The sequence below is a fragment of the Macaca thibetana genome, chromosome X, assembly GCF_024542745.1.
Source record: "Macaca thibetana thibetana isolate TM-01 chromosome X, ASM2454274v1, whole genome shotgun sequence".
NCBI lineage: Eukaryota > Metazoa > Chordata > Mammalia > Primates > Cercopithecidae > Macaca > Macaca thibetana.
In genome coordinates, this window is record NC_065598.1 from 18,529,799 (window position 1) to 18,551,626 (window position 21,828).

General features: G+C 52.6%; 2 protein-coding genes across 6 annotated transcripts in view; one reads left to right on the forward strand and one right to left on the reverse strand.

The window, feature by feature from the left end:
• The window catches only part of PDHA1 (pyruvate dehydrogenase E1 subunit alpha 1), a 563,563-nt gene that overhangs the window by 90,126 nt on the left and 451,609 nt on the right, over positions 1-21,828 (forward strand). The gene's annotated exons all lie outside the window — the stretch shown is intronic.
• PHKA2 (phosphorylase kinase regulatory subunit alpha 2) overlaps positions 11,090-21,828 on the reverse strand; it is a 90,557-nt gene continuing 79,818 nt past the window's right edge. The window contains exons 27-33 of one of the 5 annotated variants that reach the window (XM_050776620.1): positions 19,856-19,974; positions 19,064-19,093; positions 17,255-17,308; positions 15,331-15,501; positions 13,413-13,466; positions 12,496-12,696; positions 11,090-11,983 (exon numbers count right to left, since the gene is read on the reverse strand). In XM_050776620.1, coding sequence (XP_050632577.1) covers positions 11,813-11,983; positions 12,496-12,696; positions 13,413-13,466; positions 15,331-15,501; positions 17,255-17,308; positions 19,064-19,093; positions 19,856-19,974 — 800 coding nt within the window. In that variant the 3' untranslated portion in view covers positions 11,090-11,812. Of the gene's footprint in view, positions 11,984-12,495; positions 12,697-13,412; positions 13,467-15,330; positions 15,502-17,254; positions 17,309-18,526; positions 18,725-19,063; positions 19,094-19,855; positions 19,975-21,828 lie in introns of those variants that run through there. The other 4 variants (XM_050776621.1, XM_050776622.1, XR_007722653.1 and 1 more) reach the window with 4 other exon arrangements.

A 21,828-nucleotide genomic window follows, 5' to 3' on the forward strand; every position in this document is an offset into this window, starting at 1 on the left:
CTCAGGTTGGAGTACAGTGGTGCGATCTCGGCTCACTGCAACCTCCTCCTCTCAGGTTTGAGTGATTCTCTTGCCTCAGCCTCCCAAGTAGCTGGGATTACGGGTGCCCTCCACCACACCCAGCTAATTTTTGTACTTTTAGTAGAGATGAGTTTCACCATGTTGGCCAGGCTGGTCTCAAACTCCTGACTTGAGGTGATCCACCCGCCTTGGCCTCCCAAAGTGCTGGGATTACAGGCATGAGCCACTGTGCCTGGCCTCTCATCTTGTTTTTGAATTGATCTCTTTCTCACCCCTTATATTCAGAAAGAATATTTGCATATTTCACATCCCAGAGTGTCTACTCCCTCACCTCAAATTCTATCATGCTGATTTTATCTAGACTTTTCATTCTGGCTAATTATTAATATATTTGCAGTGGGGGTGGTGGCTCATGTCTGTAATATATATATAATAAATATATATTATATTTGCTTTTTTGCTTTGGTTTTGATTACTCTTTGAAGACGATCAAAAATCTTACCAAGGGCCGGACTCGGTGGCTTAAGCCTATAATTGTAGCAGTTTGGGAGGCCGAGGCGGGAGGATCGCATGAGCCCCATCCCTCAGAGTGCAACCTCTGGCTTCTTTGTGGGGATATTTTTGTTGGACCTTAGACCTGCCTGTGCTGCCAAGTCCCCCAGCCTGCCTTCTCCCAGCGCAGGACTGATGTAAGTGGCCCTGGACAAGGCATAAGAAACTTCAGGAAGCACAGAAAGAGACCATGACCCAGGAGGCTGAGTGCTCCTGGCAGACTCAAGGTTGCCCAGCAGTCATCTTAGCTAATAGGACCCCGAGTTTGTTGCAGGTATTTGACAAGTGAGGTCTCCAAAGGTACCCCCACCAACCTTGCAAGGCCCATGATGGTTCCAGACTTAGAAATCCATTCTGTTAATACTCATTGCACTTGCCAGTGATTAGTGTTAAACAGGCATATGACTCAGTCCCGGGCATTTAGAATTAAGGAAAAGTCTGCCACGGGGCTTCTAGGAAAGACTTCCCTACCTGGAATGGGTTGATGGGGGAAAGAGGGGTGGAGAGGGAGCGAGGAGGAGAGAGACTGGAGCAAGCGAGGGAGAAGCCAAAAGCTAAAGAAGAAAGCCCGGACCCTCCCTTCTTGGTTAGGATGTTGTCCTTTAAGGATGTGATGCTTGGAGCTGTGGCAGCCATTTTGTACCTACTAAAAAAGAAAGCACCACTCTGAAGTTGATGGAGAAGAAAGACAGGAAGAGCATGGGGCCTTTGTGGCATTATTGAGCCACTGAACCAACCCTGCAACCTCCCAGGGGCAGTCATGGTCTTGCATGTGGTGAGAAATGTCTGTGTTTGAGCCACTGACAGGCTGGGTAGCCACGATGGACAGCTGGAAGTATCCTGAGAGATTACTGAGGCATTTGTCCTCTTGTGTGATCCTGCCTACTATTTTAAATTTTTTGAGATGGAGTCTTGCTGTGTTGCCCAGGCTGCAGTGCAGTGGCATGATCATGGCTCACTGCAGCCTCCACCTCTGGGCTCAAGTGATCCTCCCAGCTCAGCCTCCTGAGTAACTGGGATTGCAGGTGTCTGCCACCACACCTGGCTAGGGTTTTTTTTTTGTTTTTGTTTTTTTCCATTTTTTGTAAAGATAGGGTCTCCTTATGTTGCCAAGGCTAGTCTGGAACTCCGGGGCTTAAGCGATCCTCCCACCTCATCTTGGCCTCCCAAAGTGCTGGGATTACAGTCATGAGCCACCGCACCCAACCATTCCTGCCTTTTAGAGTCCTGGGAGGAGACAGGTTATCAGAACGCAGATCCCAGGCAGTGCAGCCTGCACATAGGCAGAAAAGATGACAGTTGGGAGTTAAGGACCCTTTCCCCATCACACTGGCCAGCTCAGGGGCTGAGACTTCCACAAGTCTGAACTTCCACCGAAACTTGCATGTGACTTGTGAAATGCAAACATTCCAGGGAGGACTGGGAGTGACCCGCACCCTGTGGCTTCTTTCCTAGAACACTTCAGCATCTGAGTGTCTCCCAGGTAGCGGGAGGTTGGCTGTTGAGAGGACAGCATGGGAGAGAAGGGATTTGGAGGCCATTCTCAGAGGAATTCATTGAATATTTGCTCTGTTCCGGCAGCTTTATCCCCACTATCTTTTTTTTTTTTTTTTTTTTTTTAAACACATACATTTATTTAGCACGTACTATGTGCCAAGTGGTATCCAAGCACTTTAAAAATATTTCACACTCAATCTTGTGACAGCCATGCGAGGTACAGGTGCTCTCACTAAGCCCAAGTACAGAGGTGGTGGCCCTGGATGTGGCCTGGGCAGACCAGTGCCAGCCCCAGCACCATGCTCTGAACCACCCAGCATGCCAGGCAGCTCTTGCAGTCTCAGGCTGCTGTGTGGCAGTGATACCTCCAGCGAAGTGGCACCACCTATTGAGAGCTCCCTGGCCCCAAGTCCTCCCTGGTTGCCCGCCCTGGTGGGTCCTGAGTGGGTCAGACAAAAGGGAAGCCCTGCTCCTCAGCCTCCCCCAGGGGCATCCCCCATCCCAGGCTCTCTCCCTTCTTCTAAGGGCAGACAGGCTTCTCCCAAGTGAGGGCAGGAGGCTCCGCATCCCTTTGCAACCCCAGGCCCTTGGATGAAGACAGGGCTTTTATGCTCTTCACTTCTCTTCCTCAAAGTGCCACTTCCTGCCTCTGTCAGCTCTGCTCTGTCCTTGGTCCATATACCAGAGCCCTGCTCAGGGCAGCGCTGATTTCAACACCCTTGACCTTGAACTGGGCTCCTCCCAGGTGTGACAGGCTGCAGTCCTCACAGACCTCTCTCTTGCTCTGTTTAAAATGGACGTATCCCCCTAGCTCGTTCTTAACGGTCCTCTAGAATCTTCTACCATGAGCATCGTCATCCCCATTTGACCAATGAGAAAATGAGGCTCAGAGAGTGACTTGCTATCCATGGCCACACAGCTCAAGTGTCACCTGTCTGAGCCAAAGCTCCCCTTCAGATACACCCTGGGCCCTTCAGGGTGATGTGGAGACTGCAGACCTAGGCCGGTGCCACCGTGGGGTGGGGGAGTGGCAGCAGCCTCTGTCTGCTGAGCCTCTGCCAGTGTCAGGGGTGTACAAACGTGATCATGACCTCATTACATACACGGTATTGTTACTGTTACGTCCATTAGCTTGTTAATCTCTAGAACCACCACATGAAGATGGTTTCTATAATCACCATCCCATTTCACAGAGGAAGAAACTGAGGCACCAAGAGATTGTGTCTAATCAAACGGTGTCCAGCTCTAAGCAGCAGCATGGGGGGTCAAAATTCTGGCCCATCTGACCCCTGAGCTCCTGGTGGTGACGGGCCAAGGAGGTGGCCAAAGTAAGGTGTGAGACCTTAAACCCAATGCTGCCTGTGTCACAATTTTGCCAAAGGCTACCATCTGAGAACAGTTCCTAGGGTGGCTGTGACCACATTACAGCAGAGGCTACTTAAAGGCTTTGTGGGCTCCAAAGCATGAGCCACATTTCTCCTGACCTTGAAATGGACTCTGAGAGAGGCAGGGCGGGACCTGGTGTCCCCGCTTCCTAGCTGGGGCAGCGGACTCAGAGGAGCTAAGAGACTTGGCCACTGTCCGCAGTGCTGCATCCCCAGCCTTGCTGCGCCGCCCAGTTGCATGCGTGACTTCTATCACCCTGGGCTGAATTTAGCTTCCTAACCCCTGTATGCTGAGAATTCCCTTCCCCTTCAATATTTCTCTTCATATCTACTATCCAAACCTTGAATAAACTGAACAAATGAGTCTCTCTTCTGAGGTAAATTTGTTAGAGACTAAGGCAAGGTTCTTTGCCTAGATCTAGGTAAACATGGAGGCCCAAAATGGGCTTCTTCCTGATCTGCCACTGACGTGTGAATTTCTGAAACTCACAAGCCCTCTTGAGTCTCAGTTTCCTCATCTGTAAAATCCAGGTGCTAACAGCAGTCCTAACTAAGCAGGCATAGATGATGATCACGTGCTCTTCAGCACCTGTGGAACGTGTCCCTCAGTTGGAGCCACAGCTCAAGTCTTCACCCTCCTCTAGTTTCCAAGACACCTCAGGTATACAGGCAGAAGACCCCCAGACGACAAAGTTGCTGATTCCAGGGATTCCTTGGAGCTAATCCTCTTGACCTCAACTATCCCCTCCTATATTCCTTCTCCCCACCGGCTGGGGTACGTATTCCCTGGCCAGCCTCCTGGAATGTTCCGCTGGTCCCCACCTCCCAGCAGGGTGCCCCTCCCTCCCGCTAGTGGATGACTCACTACATTTCTTTCTTGCTTTTTTTCCGATTGTGCTTTTTTAAAGTTTAAAAAAGAAATGTGTCAAAGTCAGCACAGCACATCTATTTAAAGTGCAGAGGAAGCAGCCTCTGAACAACTTGCAGTGTGGAGCCTTTAGAACCTTTCCAGGCCTTGGCCCCAAAGTCTGTCACGGTTGCTTTCTAAAGCCCCAATATGAAGGGCAGTGGACGCTTGGGGACGTCAGGGGAGAGGTCAGGTGAGAGCAGGAGAAGGCAGGGCGGAGGAGGGTGCCCGGGGGATGGAGTCCCAGCCATTGCTTCCTTTGCCCGCCCCATCCCCTGAGGGAGGTGGTGCCAGCAGATACAGGTATGTGGCTTTGTATGTGCGTGTTGGCTTGAACGTGGTGTAGGGACCTTGTAGGGTCTTAGGCCTGAGACGGTGGAGGGAGCTGAGGAAGGGAACAGGCATCGCTTCTCTCTCCCTCTTCTGTCATTTCATCACCCCCATTTTCCAGTTACTAGATTATCTCCCCTAAATAGCAGCAAAGCAGGGGCTGCTCCTGAAGGCTGTCAGCTCCTCAAAATAGGTGGAAGGAAGTCACATGGCCTCGGCACTGGCTCCCTTCCTGGCTCTGCCTCTCACACGTCCCTCGTCAGACCTGTGGTGAAATGAACCTGTTCTCCCCTCTGCCTTGCCCCCTAACCTTTAAAACAGATCCCTCTGGGCAGGGTTGGCAATACTTGTGTCATTCTTCCCAGTGACTTGGGACAAAAGCCAAAGTCTGGACTCCTTGGTGGCTCCACTCCCGCCCCCTGCAGATGTATTGGGTGCAGTCCTGCCTCCTGCCATCTCACTGGTGGCTCCTGCTGCCTGGTGCTGTCTCCCCCAGGTAAAGTGAGGCTCAGGCCCTCACTTCCTTCAGATCACTGATCACATCCTGCCCACCGAGATCTTCTCCAGCTCCCAGGCCTCCCCATTCCTTCCTCTGCTTTGTTCTGCCCCCGATATGCTGCGAAAATCATCGTTCCTTGTTCATTTTCCGGGGTGGGGAGGAGGGGTCAGTTTCACTCCCTCGGCTGAGCTGCAGGAGACTGGAAGATGGCCTTGGCCTCACTCAGCTGTGCTGTCCCCACGCAGCCGGCTGCTTTGACATTTGAAGGACTAGTCCGATCCTGCTGGGCCTGATTCTTGAGCAGATCCTGTGTCATGGCCCTGTACTTTCTGGAGGACTGAGTGTTTTACTCAGCCTTCACCCATGAGGAGCCCATCAGACCCAGGCGAGGGTTGGGAGGGTCAAATCCCCACCCCTGGCCCCAACCCATCTCGAGCCTCCAGCACAGCTGAGTGAGTGGGACTGGGGCTGGTGGAGGGGTGGTGCCTGGCATTTAGGGACTGAAGACAGTGACTCTGCTAAGGTCCCTCCACCCCTAGCCAAGCCCAGCAAGCCCTCTGCATCCCCTCCACGGAGTGCCGGCAGTTCCCAGGCTGCCTGGCCTGTGCCTGCCTCTCCCCGCATTTTCTGCCGCTCCACACCCCCCAGTCCCGGTTCTGGGCATTGCGCGGAGCCTCTGCTGACCCCATGCTGGCAGTGAGCTCCCCTACCCGGGTTCCACCTTGACCCCTCTTGCACTGCAGACTTGCTTATTTTTGACTCTTTGCCCTACTGGACGTGGAGCCCTTTGGGCCTAAGCCAGCCAAGCCCAGATCCAGCCACGTGGACGTGTGCTGACAGTACCCAGTCGATGCACAGCCTCCACCAGGCTGGGACAAAGGTACACATCCTGCGGGGGTAGGGGGTAGTCACCGTCCTAGCACTAGGGAGCTCTCTGCTTTAGGGGATGGAAACCCCGGAATCCTTTCTGGTGAGATTCACGTGGGAGTGCAAGGGGCCACTCAGAACAGCTGCTTCATCTTCTGGCGTGAAGAGCCACGGTGTGTGCAGTGCTCTCAAAACCTTCTCCCAGCCTGCTGGGCCACTTTCGCTCCAGATCTCTTGTGGCTAATGAGGGAAAGGGGAGCAGGTAGCTGGTGCCTGCCTCTCCAGAAGGAGGGGGAGGGAGGGGAGAGGCAGAGAGGGCCGCCTCGCCTAGATGGCTGTGCCTCCCTTGAGCCCAGGAGAGAGACTTCAGTACTTATAGGAACTCAGGGAAAGATCCCTGGTGACAGCTGGAGGAAATTATTCACACCGTCAGGAGAGGCTTATACCACGAATGGTTCCAATTCATTATTTTTAAATCCCCCAGCTGGCTAAAGAGTTAGAAGAAAAGATGTGACAATCATTTGAGTCTTGTCCCAGATGGGCTGCCATGAAAATCTAACAGGACTGGGCTGGTGGTCACAAAAACTGCAGGGCATACTGGCAATTCTGCAGGGCTTCGCTGGGTGGTGGAAGGTGGTCTGGTGGGTCATACTGGGCAGCAGCAGTGATCCAGCCCCTATGGCTCAGTAGCATTTCTACCCAAAGAGAACATGTTATTAGTTGTCCTACCTCCCGCCCAGAGGTGAGTGCCAGGATGGCTTCCATGCACCTGGGGTGAGGAGGGGTCCCCTACACACCCCTCTTCACTCCTGACACACAGCCTTCCTCAGGGACAAACGTGTCTCTTGCATCACCTCTCCAGGGCAGACCCTGGCGAGGGCACAGGTCCTTTTCTGGGCAGAGGAAAGAAAAGCATTCCAGCTGGAGCGGACACTGAGTTTTGAATGTTTGGCATCTAAACCTCCTTCCTGTGTTCAGGGGAGCCCCATTTTACGAAGTGGGGACCTCTACTTTGGAGGGCAGAATTCTCAGATGTGGTTTTCATTGAGACAGGGTCTTGTTCTGTCACCCAGGCTGGAGTGCAGTGGTGTGATCACAGCTCACTGCAGCCTCGACTTCCCAGGCTTAAGTGATCCTCCCACCTCAGCCTCCTGAGTAGCTGGGAAAACAGGGTGTACACCACTGTGCCTTGCTGATTTTATTTTTTTCTAGGGTCTCACATTGTTGCCCAGGCTGGTCTCTAGCTCCTGGGTTCGAGATCCTCCTGCCTAGGCCTCCCAAAGCGCCAGGATTACAGGTACAAGCCACTACGCCTGGCTGGACGCTGTTTTTTCTAACCTCTCCCTCAGCAAAGGCGGCATGCTTGCCCGAGACCTTGAAGTGGCAGCTAGTGGCTGTTTAAAATCCCTTTTGGTGACAAGCATAAGCCTCTACATTTAGTTTCCAAAAGAGCAGAGGCAGTGGCCCCAGTGACAGTGCTCAGCATTGGGGGTGTCTGTGATGTAAGCCCCAGGGTATGAACCTGGGAGTACTGGGGAGTGACATGGGATCTTGGTCCTGGCTGGGGAGCCGCTTAGCCTGGTGACCATGTGACCTATCCAATATTGTTTAATAAAATTCCCACTTCACCCAGCCAGAGGTGGTTTCTGTTATTTGCAAATGAACTTCGAGACAATGGCAGCTGGTAGCACAGAGATTAGAGCCAGTAACGGATTTCTCTTCGGCAAGTCCGTCCTGGGTTTGTATCTGGGAAGGTCTTTCACAAAAGGAGACGTGGAAGGCGCAACCATCCCCTCGTGCCCAATTCAGATGCAGCTTGCTATTTGCAGAGCCTGGCACCTTGGCCACACCAGCTGCAGGGGAAAGGGGTGGTGCCCACCTGCAAGGGTTGGGCCAATGCTGCACAGGATCTGGGCTCAAGATGCCAACACCCTGTTAGGCCAGCGCAGGGAACACTCACCACGGGAGCCCAGGGGCTTCCTCAGGGGCCTTCAAGCACGAAAGAGATACTTTTTCACCCCCCAACCAGGCCGTATGCCTGCCTGGCCCTCAGTGGGCATGGCAGAAATGCTAGGATTCGTGCTGGATTCATGCATTTTTCAGAATAGTTTAAGGACTGCACGAAGGCAGAGGGACGAATCACACGACTTCAGAGTTCACTGGTTCCAACTATTCCAGCCCTCCTGAGAAGGCATGTTTTGCCAGAAGTGCACATATGTTCCTCTAAAGAAAACCATGGTAGTTTTTTGATGGAATTTCCCCCTCTCCCAGGCATTGTCAGACGCGCCCAGCACTCGACTGCAGAGCAGCCTCTCCAGTCTCATTTCTCGGAGAACTCTCTTGGTAACTCAAGGCCGTGGCTTTCGTAAGTGGCTTTTTGAGGGAGACGGCAGGGACTGGGCTTTAAGAGGGCCACAGCGCAGCTTTCTTTTCCCCTCACAGGCAGAGCCATCAGTGGCCGCGTCGGGGAGAACAGAAGGCATTCTGGGAACATGGTGCTCACATCCTGCAAAGTACAGGCCCACGGAGGAGATGGCAGGGACTTCAAAAGCTTAAATCACCTTGAAAGATAATGGCACAAAGGGCGATGCGGGGTGGAGTGGGTGGGAAGCTTCTGTACCCTTTGACAACAAGGAAGCAGAAAAGACAAAAGCTATTTGCCAGTCTGGTACAGGAATCAATAGACTCGAGAGATGGTTCTGCTGCAATTTCCATCAAGGGTGACCAAGCCTCCTGTCTTCTTGTCCAGAAGTAAGTGGCATTAACCAACCGCCAAATTGCATTTCCTGCCTCCCGATCTGGGGTCTTTTCCTTTTCTTTTTTCACACAGGGAGCATTTCCATCCTCTCTGTCCAGGCAGCTGAGCCCTGACAACCTCTCCTCCCCTTCACCTGGCCTGAAAGGCAGGGTCTCCCCTTCCTCCTCATCCTCCCCACCCCACTCTGGGCAGGGTTGCCATACGGCGTATCTCGTTTCCTCTAAGCACGAAGCCCTTGGCCAGAGGAGTGGGAGTTCACATCACGCCTCCATGCTTAGTCCTGGCCTTCTGCATTTTTTGTGGATGGGTAAACTGAGGTACACAGTGGTCAACTCATGCCCAGGATCGCTAGAGGTGCTGGCAGGGTGGCAGGAATGCTGAATTCACCTCTGATGAGAGCCAGGGACAGTAGTGGATGGGGCGCCTGCTGCTTTTCAACTGAAGTTGTTAAAAGGAATGCTTGTTCCTGGCCCCAGCGGCTTGCCCTCCAAGACAAAACATGCTAATCCTGAGCCCCAGCAAAGGTTCAAATTGACTTCTTGGCTCTGAGGGGGAAGGTAGAAGTTCCTGGCCCGCCCCAGGCTTGAGGCTCCAGGGGCTGCCAGGCTCCTCTTGCCTGGCCTAGAAACAGTCCCCTCCCACCACCCCCACGCAGGTGCTATCAGGACAGGCCCTCTGCCCTCAAACATCTCCACTCCTCGGGGAGGGGGGCCTCAGCTGCCTGCTGAAGGGGCCAGGCCTCAGAAGCCTGTTCTCCTTTGAAGCTGACAGCTTGATGCCTGTGGAAATGCGGTCCTATTTCAGGATTTCATTTTAAAGAGGTTTCAAAGGAGTGGCTGGAAGGCTTGGTGGAATCGCTTATTATGGCTCCTCTCCCGGCCCGCGGCTCGGTGGCTGAGCATGTCATCATCATTGGCAGGCAGGTGACTGTTCTAAATTAGCACCTGGCTCATTCTGGAGGGTTCTAACTCTTCCCGAGCTGATTCCAAGAACAACTTTCATGATTTATACCTTCTTACACCTTTCCCACATTATCTGTTTGAAATGATCCACGGGGCAGGTGAATTACGTGTCATCTCCAAGACTCTTGTTTCTGTCGGGCATGTCTTAAAGACACACACGTGCAAAGGCTAGGAAAATGTGACCCCCAGACCTCGGAGGCTGCAGCCTGTGGAGCCTCAGGGGCAAAGGGAGCAAGCCGGCTTGCGAGGGAAGAGCTGCTCTGGTCAGCGGCTGTTGTGGGCTGGGGAGGGAACAGGGTGGCCCAAGGGGTCAGGGGCTTGGTACCATGTCTGCTCATGTGCCGCCCTCTTGTCTCTGGGATCTGCCCCCCAAATGCAAGAAATGCATAAGCCCACTGTAGCAGATATGGAGAGACTCTGGGGGATTTTCTTTACCGAACTACTCTGCACCTCTGCAGGGAGAGCATTATGGTTTGGAGGAAATGGAAACAAGGGCACGGAAGTCCCATGTGGACAGAGCTTGCACACCAAGATTGGAGTGCTGAGAGTCTTCTAGACTGCAAAAGGTTTGGTTCAGCCCGAAGAAGACTCTGCCAGGAAGCTGGCAGGCACCTGAGGCCACCTGCCCCTCCTCTGCTTCAGGAATAAACATCAGTACTGCATCTTGGCTCTGAGGGGCACTGGGCATCATGATGCCCACTCAAAGCAGCTAGGGCATCGTGATCTCTGCATCTCCAAACAGATGTACGAGGAAATGATCCCATAGCCTCATCTCCGTTTCAGAGGCAAAGTCTACCACAATCTAGCCCATTGCTCTCAACACACAGAGAGCACCTCCTGGCCACTAGGTGAGCATTCGTCTTTCAGGGTTTATTTCCAGAAACTGTTTTCCCCTTGGTTTTGTTTCCTTCCCCCAAGGTAAGACAATGCCCAGGGAAACTCCATTGCTAAGACATTGGCGAAAGATTTGCCAGACCCTGACACCTGACTCGACCTTGCTCCCCTCCAATCGAGGCCCCTGACTGCACCCACCTGAGAGACGGAAGACCAAAGTGCCTCTACCAAGAGGGTGCAGGTTCCTCGCCTGGCTCCATTTTTCAGAGGGAAGCATTGTTTCTGCGGGGACATGCCTGTTCATTTCCATGGCACTGCTGACTTGTGCTCACCCTATGACACCTCGCCCAGAGCACAGGAGGAAAGTATCCACTGCGAGGCGTTCACCCCACACAAGCGGGGACCACAGGCCTAGCCCTAAAACAACTGCTTGCCTGGCTATAAGAGGAGCCTTGCCTTCTTTTTTTTTTTTTTTTCCTAGATTCCAGAAGATGCAGGATTTTTCCTAAGGCAGGAGAAAACCCTAGTTCACAGACAGCCAGGATAAAAACCCTAGAAGCCCACGAGCCAAGGTGAACAAAGAGGAATTTTCTAAATCTTGGGGATAGAGAATTATGTTACATGAAGGCAGCCATGCCAATAAAATGGAAGGCTATGAAAGCAAGCAAGGCACAAGGAAACCCCAATTCCAGAGAGAGACACAAGCGTTCTATTTGGTGAACAGTTTGGTGCACAGACAGACTGCATCCTGTGAAGAGGTGGCCCTTGTCAAGGCTACTGCCGCCGGGAGGATCTTTGCATCTTTAGGATGTGTCACTAGCTCATCGAAACTATTTCTGTAACTCTCTGCAAGAGCCAATTTAAGCTGGCGCCTCGGTTCCCTCTGCACTCAAAAGAGACCAATTTCCAATTCCTCCTCAGAGTCCGTGAGACCAGATGCTACGACAAATGTTCCAGAGAAATGAACCTAGAAAATGATCCCGGGGCGATCCTTGGCGGGGAGCACAGGAATCCTCAGCTCTATCTGTGGCTTCAACAGACATCAGTTTCAGGGTGAGTGCTGCCATCGCCCCCCTGAGAGTGTTTCTGATGGGACATGCTTTCCTGATAGCACAGGGGATCTTGGGAGACAGAAGCTTCTCAATAAGGCTAGGGGGCACATGACAGGTTTAGAGCGTGATCGTGCTTCCAGGTGAGAGCCTATTGCATCTGGCAGCCCGAATTGGGCAACAATTCCTGCAAATGAGAAGCCACTGCTCTTGTTAGGTAGGTCATTGTCCCGTAAGCCCCACTTGGGGCACTGTCATAAAAGAAGTGGCAGATTCCTGTGGCTTGGTCTTTCTCCAGGGTGTCCATGGCTCCAATCGACACCTGCAGTAGGAAAGGGCAGAGGGGACAATGAGCAGAGTCCTTGCTCCCCATCATGCTTCTGCGTGTTGGCGGCGGGTCAACATGGGCAGGGTGAGAGTTGCTCTAGAGGCCTGGGCCTTCTGAGGGCACGAAGCCAGCGCTGCCGGGGGAATGCCCTACCTCTCTGGACACTGTACTCTGTCATCACGCATCCTAGTTTGCAGCTCCTGACTATGATGACGACCACTCTGTTGAACCTGACTTTGCGTAAAGGATAAAGGGGTTCACCCAGGGTCACATGTGTTGCAAGTGGTGTTTGGACGAAAACTTGCACTGAGACAGGCCTATCCATCCCCAAAGGTCTTGAGATTTCCTAAGTGGCCACTGTACCATTTTCTAAGCAAGTGGTTGACATTTTTTCCCCATCTGTGATGACATTTTCTTGGTTCGAGTATATTCTTTCCTATTGGACACAGAATCTCCAGCCTCAACAGAGATAAATGCCAGCCAACCCGGCTCCCCAGCACCCCCACCTGGTCCTGCAAGAACAGCTGACTGGCCATCTGCACGATCTGGTCCACGTGGATGATGCCCCCAATGCTGGTCATCTCCGTGTCTGAGAGCAGCGTCAGCACCATGATGGCTTCCACCAGCAGCTGCCGGTACTCAGGCTGTGGCACGCGGTTCAGCACCGATTCAACATGGACAGCAAACTTGATCTCATGGGGGGTCATCTACCAAAGGGACAGGCAGGCAACCACCAGTGAGAGGACAGATGCAGCCCCATCACCGAGTAACCAAGGGTGACCGTAGCAGTGCCTGGGCTTGGGGCTCAGCGCCACTGCTACCCCTTTTCTGGCCACTCTCTGGATCCTGCCGGCAGTGGTCCTCAGCGCGGGAGGCTGGAGTGTGCCTCCAGGAGCCAGTCAGCCTGTCCTAGCCTGATTTATCTACCCTTCCCCCACCATCGACTACAGCTTCCAGGGAGCAGGGACCATTTCTGGTTTCTCTTTCCTCTTCATTATTCCTTCCAGCATAAAAGCATGGTGCTTTGGGTGGGGTAAGACTAAAAAAATCCATGTTAAAAAGAATGACAAATCACCTAGGGACGATGACTGTTTTTAGTTGGGCCGAGAAGGCTGCCTGTGGTGCAGGCCAGGCTGGCATGGAGATAGGCTCCTTTCTTTCAACAGGGTTCTAAGGGGTGGCTGGCAAATGAAAAGAGCTCGCTAGCCCAGAAATGCTGAGTCTCAGGTGAAGAAAAAGGCTGATGCCTATAAATGCAGGAAAGACATTTTGCCAAGTATAAGGGTGAAGTGGTTAGACAGCTCAGAGCTACACCTGGCCTGTCAGTTAGAGCCAAAAGGAGCAAAAGAGGTCAGAGTCCATGCAATGAAGCCCTTACTGTGAACCCACAGAGGGGCCCGCATCTGCGTTTTTCTCATCGTACCTCTCGGGTCGTCGAGGATGGGAGGACGTAACCATCGATGGAGAGACCGTGGCACTGGAGGCAGAACACAGAGCGTTTCAGTCAGATTCCAGAATGGGATAAGCACATGCATGTGCACACACAGCCCCCTCGGCCCTGGAAACCCATATGAGGGCTGGGACACGCCAGACTGTCAGAGTTATTTTTAGAGAGCTTGTTCTCGCTGCCCACAGGCTGTGTTTTCGATGGAACAATTCTAGGGAACCCAGCAGGCATCTTTCAAGATCTCCCCCGAACAATGCCCTAGGGGGCTGCCGAGTCCTCCCGCGAGGCTCCACACTGTAGTTGGCAACCGGGCCCTGGCGGCTGCAAGTCCCCTTTGGTGCCATAATAAAGGGGGATTTTCATGGCTCCTGCTGGGGAGGGGATGCTTCTGTGCCTTTGCAGGCATCTATTTTTGAGATTTCTATAATAAGCACCAATCACAAAAGCCTCCAGCACATGCACATGCACACCCATGTATATAAATACCGAGTGCCAGCTCAACACAAAATGCTTTTTCATAATAGAAGTGTCTTGGTATTGGGCCAGTAAGTCCAAGCGGAAGCATGTGATGCCCCAGGAAGAGTGGGGAAATTTTCTAGGAACAGCTTGTTCTAGTCTAACTGGCCACCTTCTAAATTCCAGTGCCCCGGTCAGCAGCGTCCCTGGTACACTGAGGGCAGAACAGCAATGGACACTCCCACCCCCTTAAGAGAGGCGGGAAATGAAATAAGCACCATGAGCCCCTGCAGGCTCCTGCCTGGGTCCCGGGAGTCCAGCTGCTCAGAGTCGTCTGCGGTGGCCGTGAGGAATACCTTGGGCCCCATGAAGCACAGGGGCCCTTGTTACAGAAACAACCTGGAGCAAGCGGTGCCATGGCTTTGGGAAGGGGGCTGTTGTATGCTGTCACTGGGATAATGTTTTCTCCTCTCCCACTGTGAAATGAACTAAAACATAGTTCTGGGGGGAAAAAGTCCTGGTTTGCACAGCTTTTCAGCGAGGCATACTGTCTCTCCATTCAAGGGAAAAGACAGGGAGGGCCTGGTGCAGCCCAGGGAGTTGCACAAACTCTGGGACCGATGCAGAAGGGAGACAATGTGTGGGTACAAAAAATGCTGCCCCCTCGAAAGCAGGTGCTCAGGGAGGCGCTCCTGCGCTCAGGTACAGGTATTGTTCCCAAGGACAACCGCTGGGGAGATGGGAAGGGCCCCAGGCAGATGGGAAGCGCAACAGCTGGCTGGCTGAGGGGAGTGGGGGCCCCAGGGTGTGAGAGAGATCGTGCCTTCAGGGCACACAGGACCTGGGGCCAGACTGGAAGCTCTCTACCTCTGTACGCTTTGGGACTGAGCTTTGGGACTGAACGTAGCAGGTACCCTGGGAGGGTGGGGCTCAGTCACATGGCTGAACAGCAGGGACACTGCTGCCTGGACGTGCAGGAGGCTGGAGGGCTGGCCTACTCCAGGCCCCTCCTGAACTGTCATTCCAGGTTCCAGGCCTGTGGGGGCTGCTCTGTGTTACGGGGTTTTCATCTGAAGCCTCCCAGCCTTTCCCCATTCTTCTATGTTCCTAAAATACGTCCAAGTTGGTCCCACACAACCACGACTGCCACCTTGTCTTACTTGCTGTGGTTCTCAACCAGGGTGATCTGCCTCCCATGGGATATTTGATAATGCCTGGAGACACTTTTAGTTGTCACACGGGGGTGGGGGCGGGGAGAGGCCAGGGATGCTGTAGACATCCTACCACGCACAGGCCCCCTAGTACAGAATGCCTCGGCCCCAGGTGCCAACAGCACTGAGGCAGAGAAGCCATCCTCAGGGCTGTGTGTTTGCTTGCCTGGAGGTGCCACTATGCCTTGCCAGGGCAGTACGGGAACGGTTCACTTCCCCAAGCTCACCTTCTGGAGGATCTTCCACACCCTCTGGTAGAATCCCACGGGGACCCTGTTGATGGCCCCATCCAGCCTTCTCCTGCGCAGCCACTGGCCCTGCCGCTCCCCCCAGCCGATGTGATGTCCTCCCGAGTCTGAGGATGACGTGCCAGTGGGCGAGGATGGGGTGCTGGACCTCTGCAAGACAGACAGCTTGGGGCCTCAGAAGCCACGCAGCAGGTGCCCCAGGGAAAGTGCACCATCACGAAGGGTGGCCCTGCGACCTAGGCACAAATGGCAGACCACCACTCGCCAGAGAGGAACACGGTTCCTCCAGTCCACCTTGCTTGTTTCCTGATGCGAGATAACTCGCACACTTTGGGTCGATCACTCCATATCATGTTGCACTCTGACCAGCCCCTCTGAGAGGCAGTCCTGCCCCCAAAGCTAGAACCCACAGGGAGGAGGCTGAGCAGGGCAGGCACGGGCTCGGGGGTCAGACTGCCGGAGCGCTAATCCCCACTCAATGCCAGCAATGCCAAGGACACACCCGAGGCCGTCTGGCCCTGCCATGAACACTGGTTCTGGGCCTCAGTCTCATCGGCACAGTGGGGACACAGTCGGGCGTCCTTTAGAGAGCTGCCTGGAAGCCTTCGCCACATGAAGACACTGAGGCATATCTGGTGCGTGCTAAGTGTCCATAAGGGGCAGCTGTCACCCGCATGTGGCGCCTGTGCCACTGCAGTGGGAGAGCTTTGAGCATGACAACGGGCCCTCGAAGCAGGCACCCGTGGCCCAGGGAGACAAACTCCATAGTGCCCACTTCATTGCTGCAGTGCCACAGAGAAGTCACAGTTACCTTTCCACAGGACAGGAACCACAGAGAAGGTAACACATGACACGAGGGAAGACAAACAGTGAAGCCCACATTTAGTGGCAGGGGCCTCGCAGATCAGGGTCCATCCACCCATCCTTTGCAGTCCCACTTCCTGCTTTCCCTGTTCTTGGCACTGGGCTTTATCTTAATTTGGGGCAATGGCTGCCTCTGAACTGGGGCTGACTTTGCTAAAGTGAGGGAAGAGGGCGCCATCTCCTTCCCACCTCAACATTGGCTAGATTCAGGCTCCAGAGGGGAGCACTGTCTGAGAGGCTCCCCGCGGCTTTCCATCTCCTCCCTGCAGCAAAGCTCCCAGCCTTCTGTCTTGCCCTGCGGGGCTTCTAGCTGCGAGACCTCCGGGTCCAGAAGGGATAACCTTCACGCTCACACATCTCTTTGCCTGGGACTATCTGGCACTTTCATTTCTCGATGCGCACAGTCAGATGTAAAGGGTTAAAGTGAAATCCTGAAGTGTGCTAGCAGGGCAGGAGGCGGAGCTCTCCTTTCTGCAGCACTTGGATTTCAACAGATCTTATTTTGAAAAGGCAGTTCGGCTGGGTTATTCCATTGGGCTCATTACTGCCACTTAAGGCAACAATTAGACACAAATAAAAGTAATTACAGCTGCACTCCTCAATGACTCAGCTGATCTGGGCCCTCCAGTTGCAGGAGGAAGACTCAGCCTTTGCTCTGCGGTGAGCACCATCCGAGCCCTACACAGGATCTGGGGCATGGTGGGTGCAGAGTGCTAGCAGGCAAGGGTTCACCATCCTGGCTCCATAAAGAGGCACGGAACTAATGCTCCGAAGTTTTCAGAAGCTCTGGGAACTGGTGAGAAGGGCACTCCTCACCCACACTGTGCCGAGGAGCACAGGCAGAGAACAAAGCTCAGTGCAAGCACTTTGGGGCCACCTTTCTACCCTCCTCAGAATTCCAGTTGGAGGAGCCTGTGAGCATCCCGCTGAAAACGCTTCAGCCCTGCTCGAGTCCTCAGAAGTTGGGCATGAGGTGGGAGCACAAGGAAGGACGCGAGGAGGAGCAGGGACGGACACAATGATCCTGAGGCACTGTTACCGCAGACTTGGAGGAATGTGCACTGCTGGACGCGGCCTGGCCCACAGAAAAGAACTACAAAACAAAAAGAATCCACTCAGTTGACGGCAATGACACCGAGACACAGCAGAGAGAAGGGTCATGGAGCAGCATCCGAAACACCCACAGAAAGCAGCAGCAGAGAATACGGGCGCAGAGAAGGTCCAACAGCAACATACATAGGCAAGCTCAGGTGCAGGGGCACCTGCAAGCACCACTCTGGGCTTCGACTCCACATGAAACTTGCTAACTGCACTTTTTAAAAACATGAACTGTCGGCTGGGCGCGGTGGCTCAAGCCTGTAATCCCAGCACTTTGGGAGGCCGAGACGGGCGGATCACGAGGTCAGGAGATCGAGACCATCCTTGCTAGCATGGTGAAACCCCGTCTCTACTAAAAAATACAAAAAACTAGCCGGGCGAGGTGGCGGGCGCCTGTAGTCCCAGCTACTCGGGAGGCTGAGGCAGGAGAATGGCGTAAACCCAGGAGGCGGAGCTTGCAGTGAGCTGAGATCACGCCACTGCACTCCAGCCTGGGCGACAGAGCGAGACTCCGTCTCAAAAAACAAAAAACAAACAAAAAACAAAAAAAAACCAAACATGAACTGTTGCCATTGAACGTAAATATTAAATGTCCCTGTCGTATGTGGAGGGTGCATCATCAAGTTAGGACACAATTCATTTTCCAAACTCATAGCCATGAAATGCTCATATTTTAAGAATTGTGAAAATCTACAGATGAACTAAATACCTACGCTGACACTAACATGCTGTACCTAACAGACATTCAGTAGATATTCATTAAATGAACGAATATGATCAGGCTGATACCTTTGGCCAAATAAGTATTTCCTCGTCTAAAAATCTAGAATGTACCCTTAATTTGCAAAGGTACAGTGTGCTATCTACACGGTATTCTTGCAAAAGAGACTAGAAATTGAAAATACCATAACACCTATTACATTTTTTGAACAAAGAATATGCTCCTTGACATAAGTGGTCAAACACAAAGTTTGTACTAGCTAGGTGACTCTAAGCCCAGCAAAGAACAGAGGTGATCACTTCGTCTCCGTAGCACGCAAGAACAGCATGAAATGGAGGCAGAAGGAACCACTCAGATTCGCCCACGGTCAGGCCATCGGGATGTGGGGACAGAGGGACGGTGCCACCGAGTGGCTGGCAAGGGAAGATGTTTGGAAAGCCGGTTCCTTACTTGGAAACAGCATAAATTAGGAGAGATTAAAGCATGTTTTACCTCTGGACAACATGTGGAATCGGCCTTTACATGTCATTAAGATGTCTCCTCTAGGCTCTTGTGGTAATACATATCAAAATATTAGAAATGCGACTCCAGTTTTCCAGAGGGGGGAGGAGAACGTATGTCACCAGGGTGATATAAAAGAAGAGCATCCTTACATGTTTTTCCTTTCAGGGTTAAGTACCCCCAGGCGATCTGAGGACAGGAATAGCAGCATTCTTTCTACTGATATAACCAATGACCGTATTTCCCCCTATTTAGTTCCCTCTTTTTGAATAGAAACTCAGAGCCCGGATGATCTCTTTCACAAAGTACCCTACAAAGCCCAAGAATTTGAGAAACAGATTATTTGTAAAGGCATGGGGCAAGGTCGTCTCTCCGGCCCCGAGTCCTGCTCTCTGCCTCTGCCCCAGCCCATTTGCCGGGTAGAGCCGCCCTCCACACATCCCCAAGCTGCGGAGTCACAGCCTTGCTTTCCACATTCAAGCCAGAAAGAACAGGAAGTAAAGGACGAACAAGGCAAAGGGGTGTCACCTGTTCATCAGCACTAAACCGCCTAGTCATCTGAAAGCAAAAATACATCAGGAAATCAAAACCAGCTTTGAGTCAAGAACACGTGCTTCTTCTATCGCCCTCTCTTAATCCAGGGCCGTGTTGATCAAACCGCAGGCAGTGACCCATGAGTGCATCATGGACTCGATTTAGTGGGTCACGACCAGCATTTAAAATAGAGTAGAAAATTCGAGTGCATTTCTCATGGTCAGAGGAAAACTCTTTCCCAGCATGGATCCCGGGCAAGGCCTAGCACAGCACCTGGCACGTTAAGACTGCGATGTGGAGCTGCGGCCCTGTGCAGTCAGTTCAAAAGGATTTTTTTTTACCAGGAATTAAAGGTGAACTAAGAAAAGAGACCCCTGTGGCTGGTGGCGAATCCAAGTATCATGGGCATTCTGGTCTATTTCCGGAGCCCTCTTGCTATTTCATTTGAAGGACATAGATGATTTGGTGACTTTTTACATGACTCTACTTTTTCAATGGCTGTGGCCCACTCCAAAGAGTGGTTCTCAGGAACAGAGGCAAACATGGACAAGGGTATTTTCTGGAACATTCATGAGAACATCACGTTAAGGATGAGTGGGTGAGGGTGCGCATGAGCGGCTCTGGGATATCTATCTGGGGACGGGTGTGTTCAGATCCCAGACAGAAGGGACCTCCCACTCTAGACAGTGGGCTACAGCCTCATGCCCTAGGTTTCTGTCGCTTTCTGGGGTGAGCCCAGGTAGGGAGACCACCACTCACCCCTCGCTGCCACCAAGGTGTTCTTACCTGTTTCATTTCACTCCTCAGTCTGTTAATGCCACTCCTCTCAGTTTTGGTGACTCCAGTATGGCCCACCTCGTGGATGGAGATGGCAGGGCTGGATGTGGAGGAGTGGATAGGGCGCACTGGGTGGGAAACACACACATGTGGTTCTTAGGAACTCTACAGCATCCACCCCGAGGGAGGATCTGCCCCTGTCTTCCCTACTTGACAATGAGGGCCTTCTCTGCTTGGCCAGCGCTGTGTCTGCAGCACCGAGAGCAGCACAGGTGCAGCATTCAGCTCTTAAAGGAGTAAACGGAAATGTGCAGAGTACTTAAGCACCATTACAACACAGTGGCCAGGAAGCACCTTACACAGTGAAATATATATCTTTTTTTCGAGACGGAGTCTTACTCTGTCACCCAGGCTGGAGTGCAGTGGCGCGATCTCAGCTCACTGCAACCTCCGCCTCCTGGGTTCAAGCAATTCTCCTGCCTCAGCCTCCTGAGTAGCTGGGATTACAGGAGCCCGCCATCACACCTGGCTAATTTCTGTATTTTTAGTAGAGATGGGGTGTCACCATATTGGCCAGGCTGGTCTGAAACTCCTGACCTTGTTGTGATCCGCCCACATCGTCCTCCCAAACTGCTGGGAATACAGGCGTGAGCCGCCGCACCTGGTCATGTTATTTTTTTTGAGACAGAGTCTTTTTTTTTTTTTTTTTTTTTTTTTTTTTTTTTGAGACGGAGTCTGGCTCTGTCGCCCAGGCTGGAGTGCAGTGGCCAGATCTCGGCTCACTGCAAGCTCCGCCTCCCGGGTTTACGCCATTCTCCTGCCTCAGCCTCCCCAGTAGCTGGGACCACAGGCGCCTGCCACCTTGCCCGGCTAGTTTTTTGTATTTTTTTAGTAGAGACGGGGTTTCACCGTGTTAGCCAGGATGGTCTCGATCTCCTGACCTTGTGATCCGCCCGTCTTGGCCTCCCAAAGTGCTGGGATTACAGGCTTGAGCCACCGCGCCCGGCCTGAGACAGAGTCTTGCTCTGTTCCCGAGGCTGGAGTGCGCGATCTTGGCTCACTGCAACCTCTGCCTCCTGGGCTCAAGAGATCCTTCTGCTTCAGCCTCCCAAGTAGCTAGGACCACAGGCGTGTGCCACCACACCTGGCTAATTTTTGTATGTTTTGTGAAGACAGGGTTTTGCCATGTTGCCCAGGCTGGTCTTGAGCTCCTGGGCTCAAGCGATCTGCCTGCCTCAGCCTCCCAAAGTGCTGGGATTACAGGCATGAACCACCATGCCCAGCCTTGCTTTTGGATAAGTAAAAAATTATTCTAAAAAAAAATACCTGGCTGGGTGTGGTGGCTCACACCTGTAATTCCAGCATTTTGGGAGGGTGAGGCAGGCAGATCACCTGAGGTTGGGAGTTCCAGACCAGCCTGACCAACATGGAGAAATCCCATCTCCACTAAAAATACAAAATTAACTGGGTGTGGTGGCACACGCCTCTAATCCCAGCTACTTGGGAGGTCGAGGCAGGAGAATCCCTTGAACCTGGGAGACGGAGGTTGTGGTTAGCTGAGATCATGCCATTGCATCCCAGCCTGGCAACAAGAGCCAAACTCCATCTCAAAAAAAAAACAAAAACAAAAAAACCCCAAAAAACATAACCGAGGCCAGGCACGGTGGCTCACACCTGTAATCCCAGCACTTTGGGAGGCCGAGGTGGGAAGACTGCTTGAGCCCAGGAGTTCGAGACCAGCCTGGGCAGCATGGTGAGACCTCATATCTATATTTAATTAGAAATAAATAAATAAATAAAAATTTAAAAAAACCCCAAAGCACACCTTCCTTGTAGGAAACAGACCACTGAACTACAGAAGCTAGAACTAACATCTCTTGATATTTTAGTCATGAGCCTTCCAGTTTTTTTTCCCAATGACTGTGTATGTTTTTAACAAAACAGAATCATCACATACATACGTATAGATATAGAAACATGAG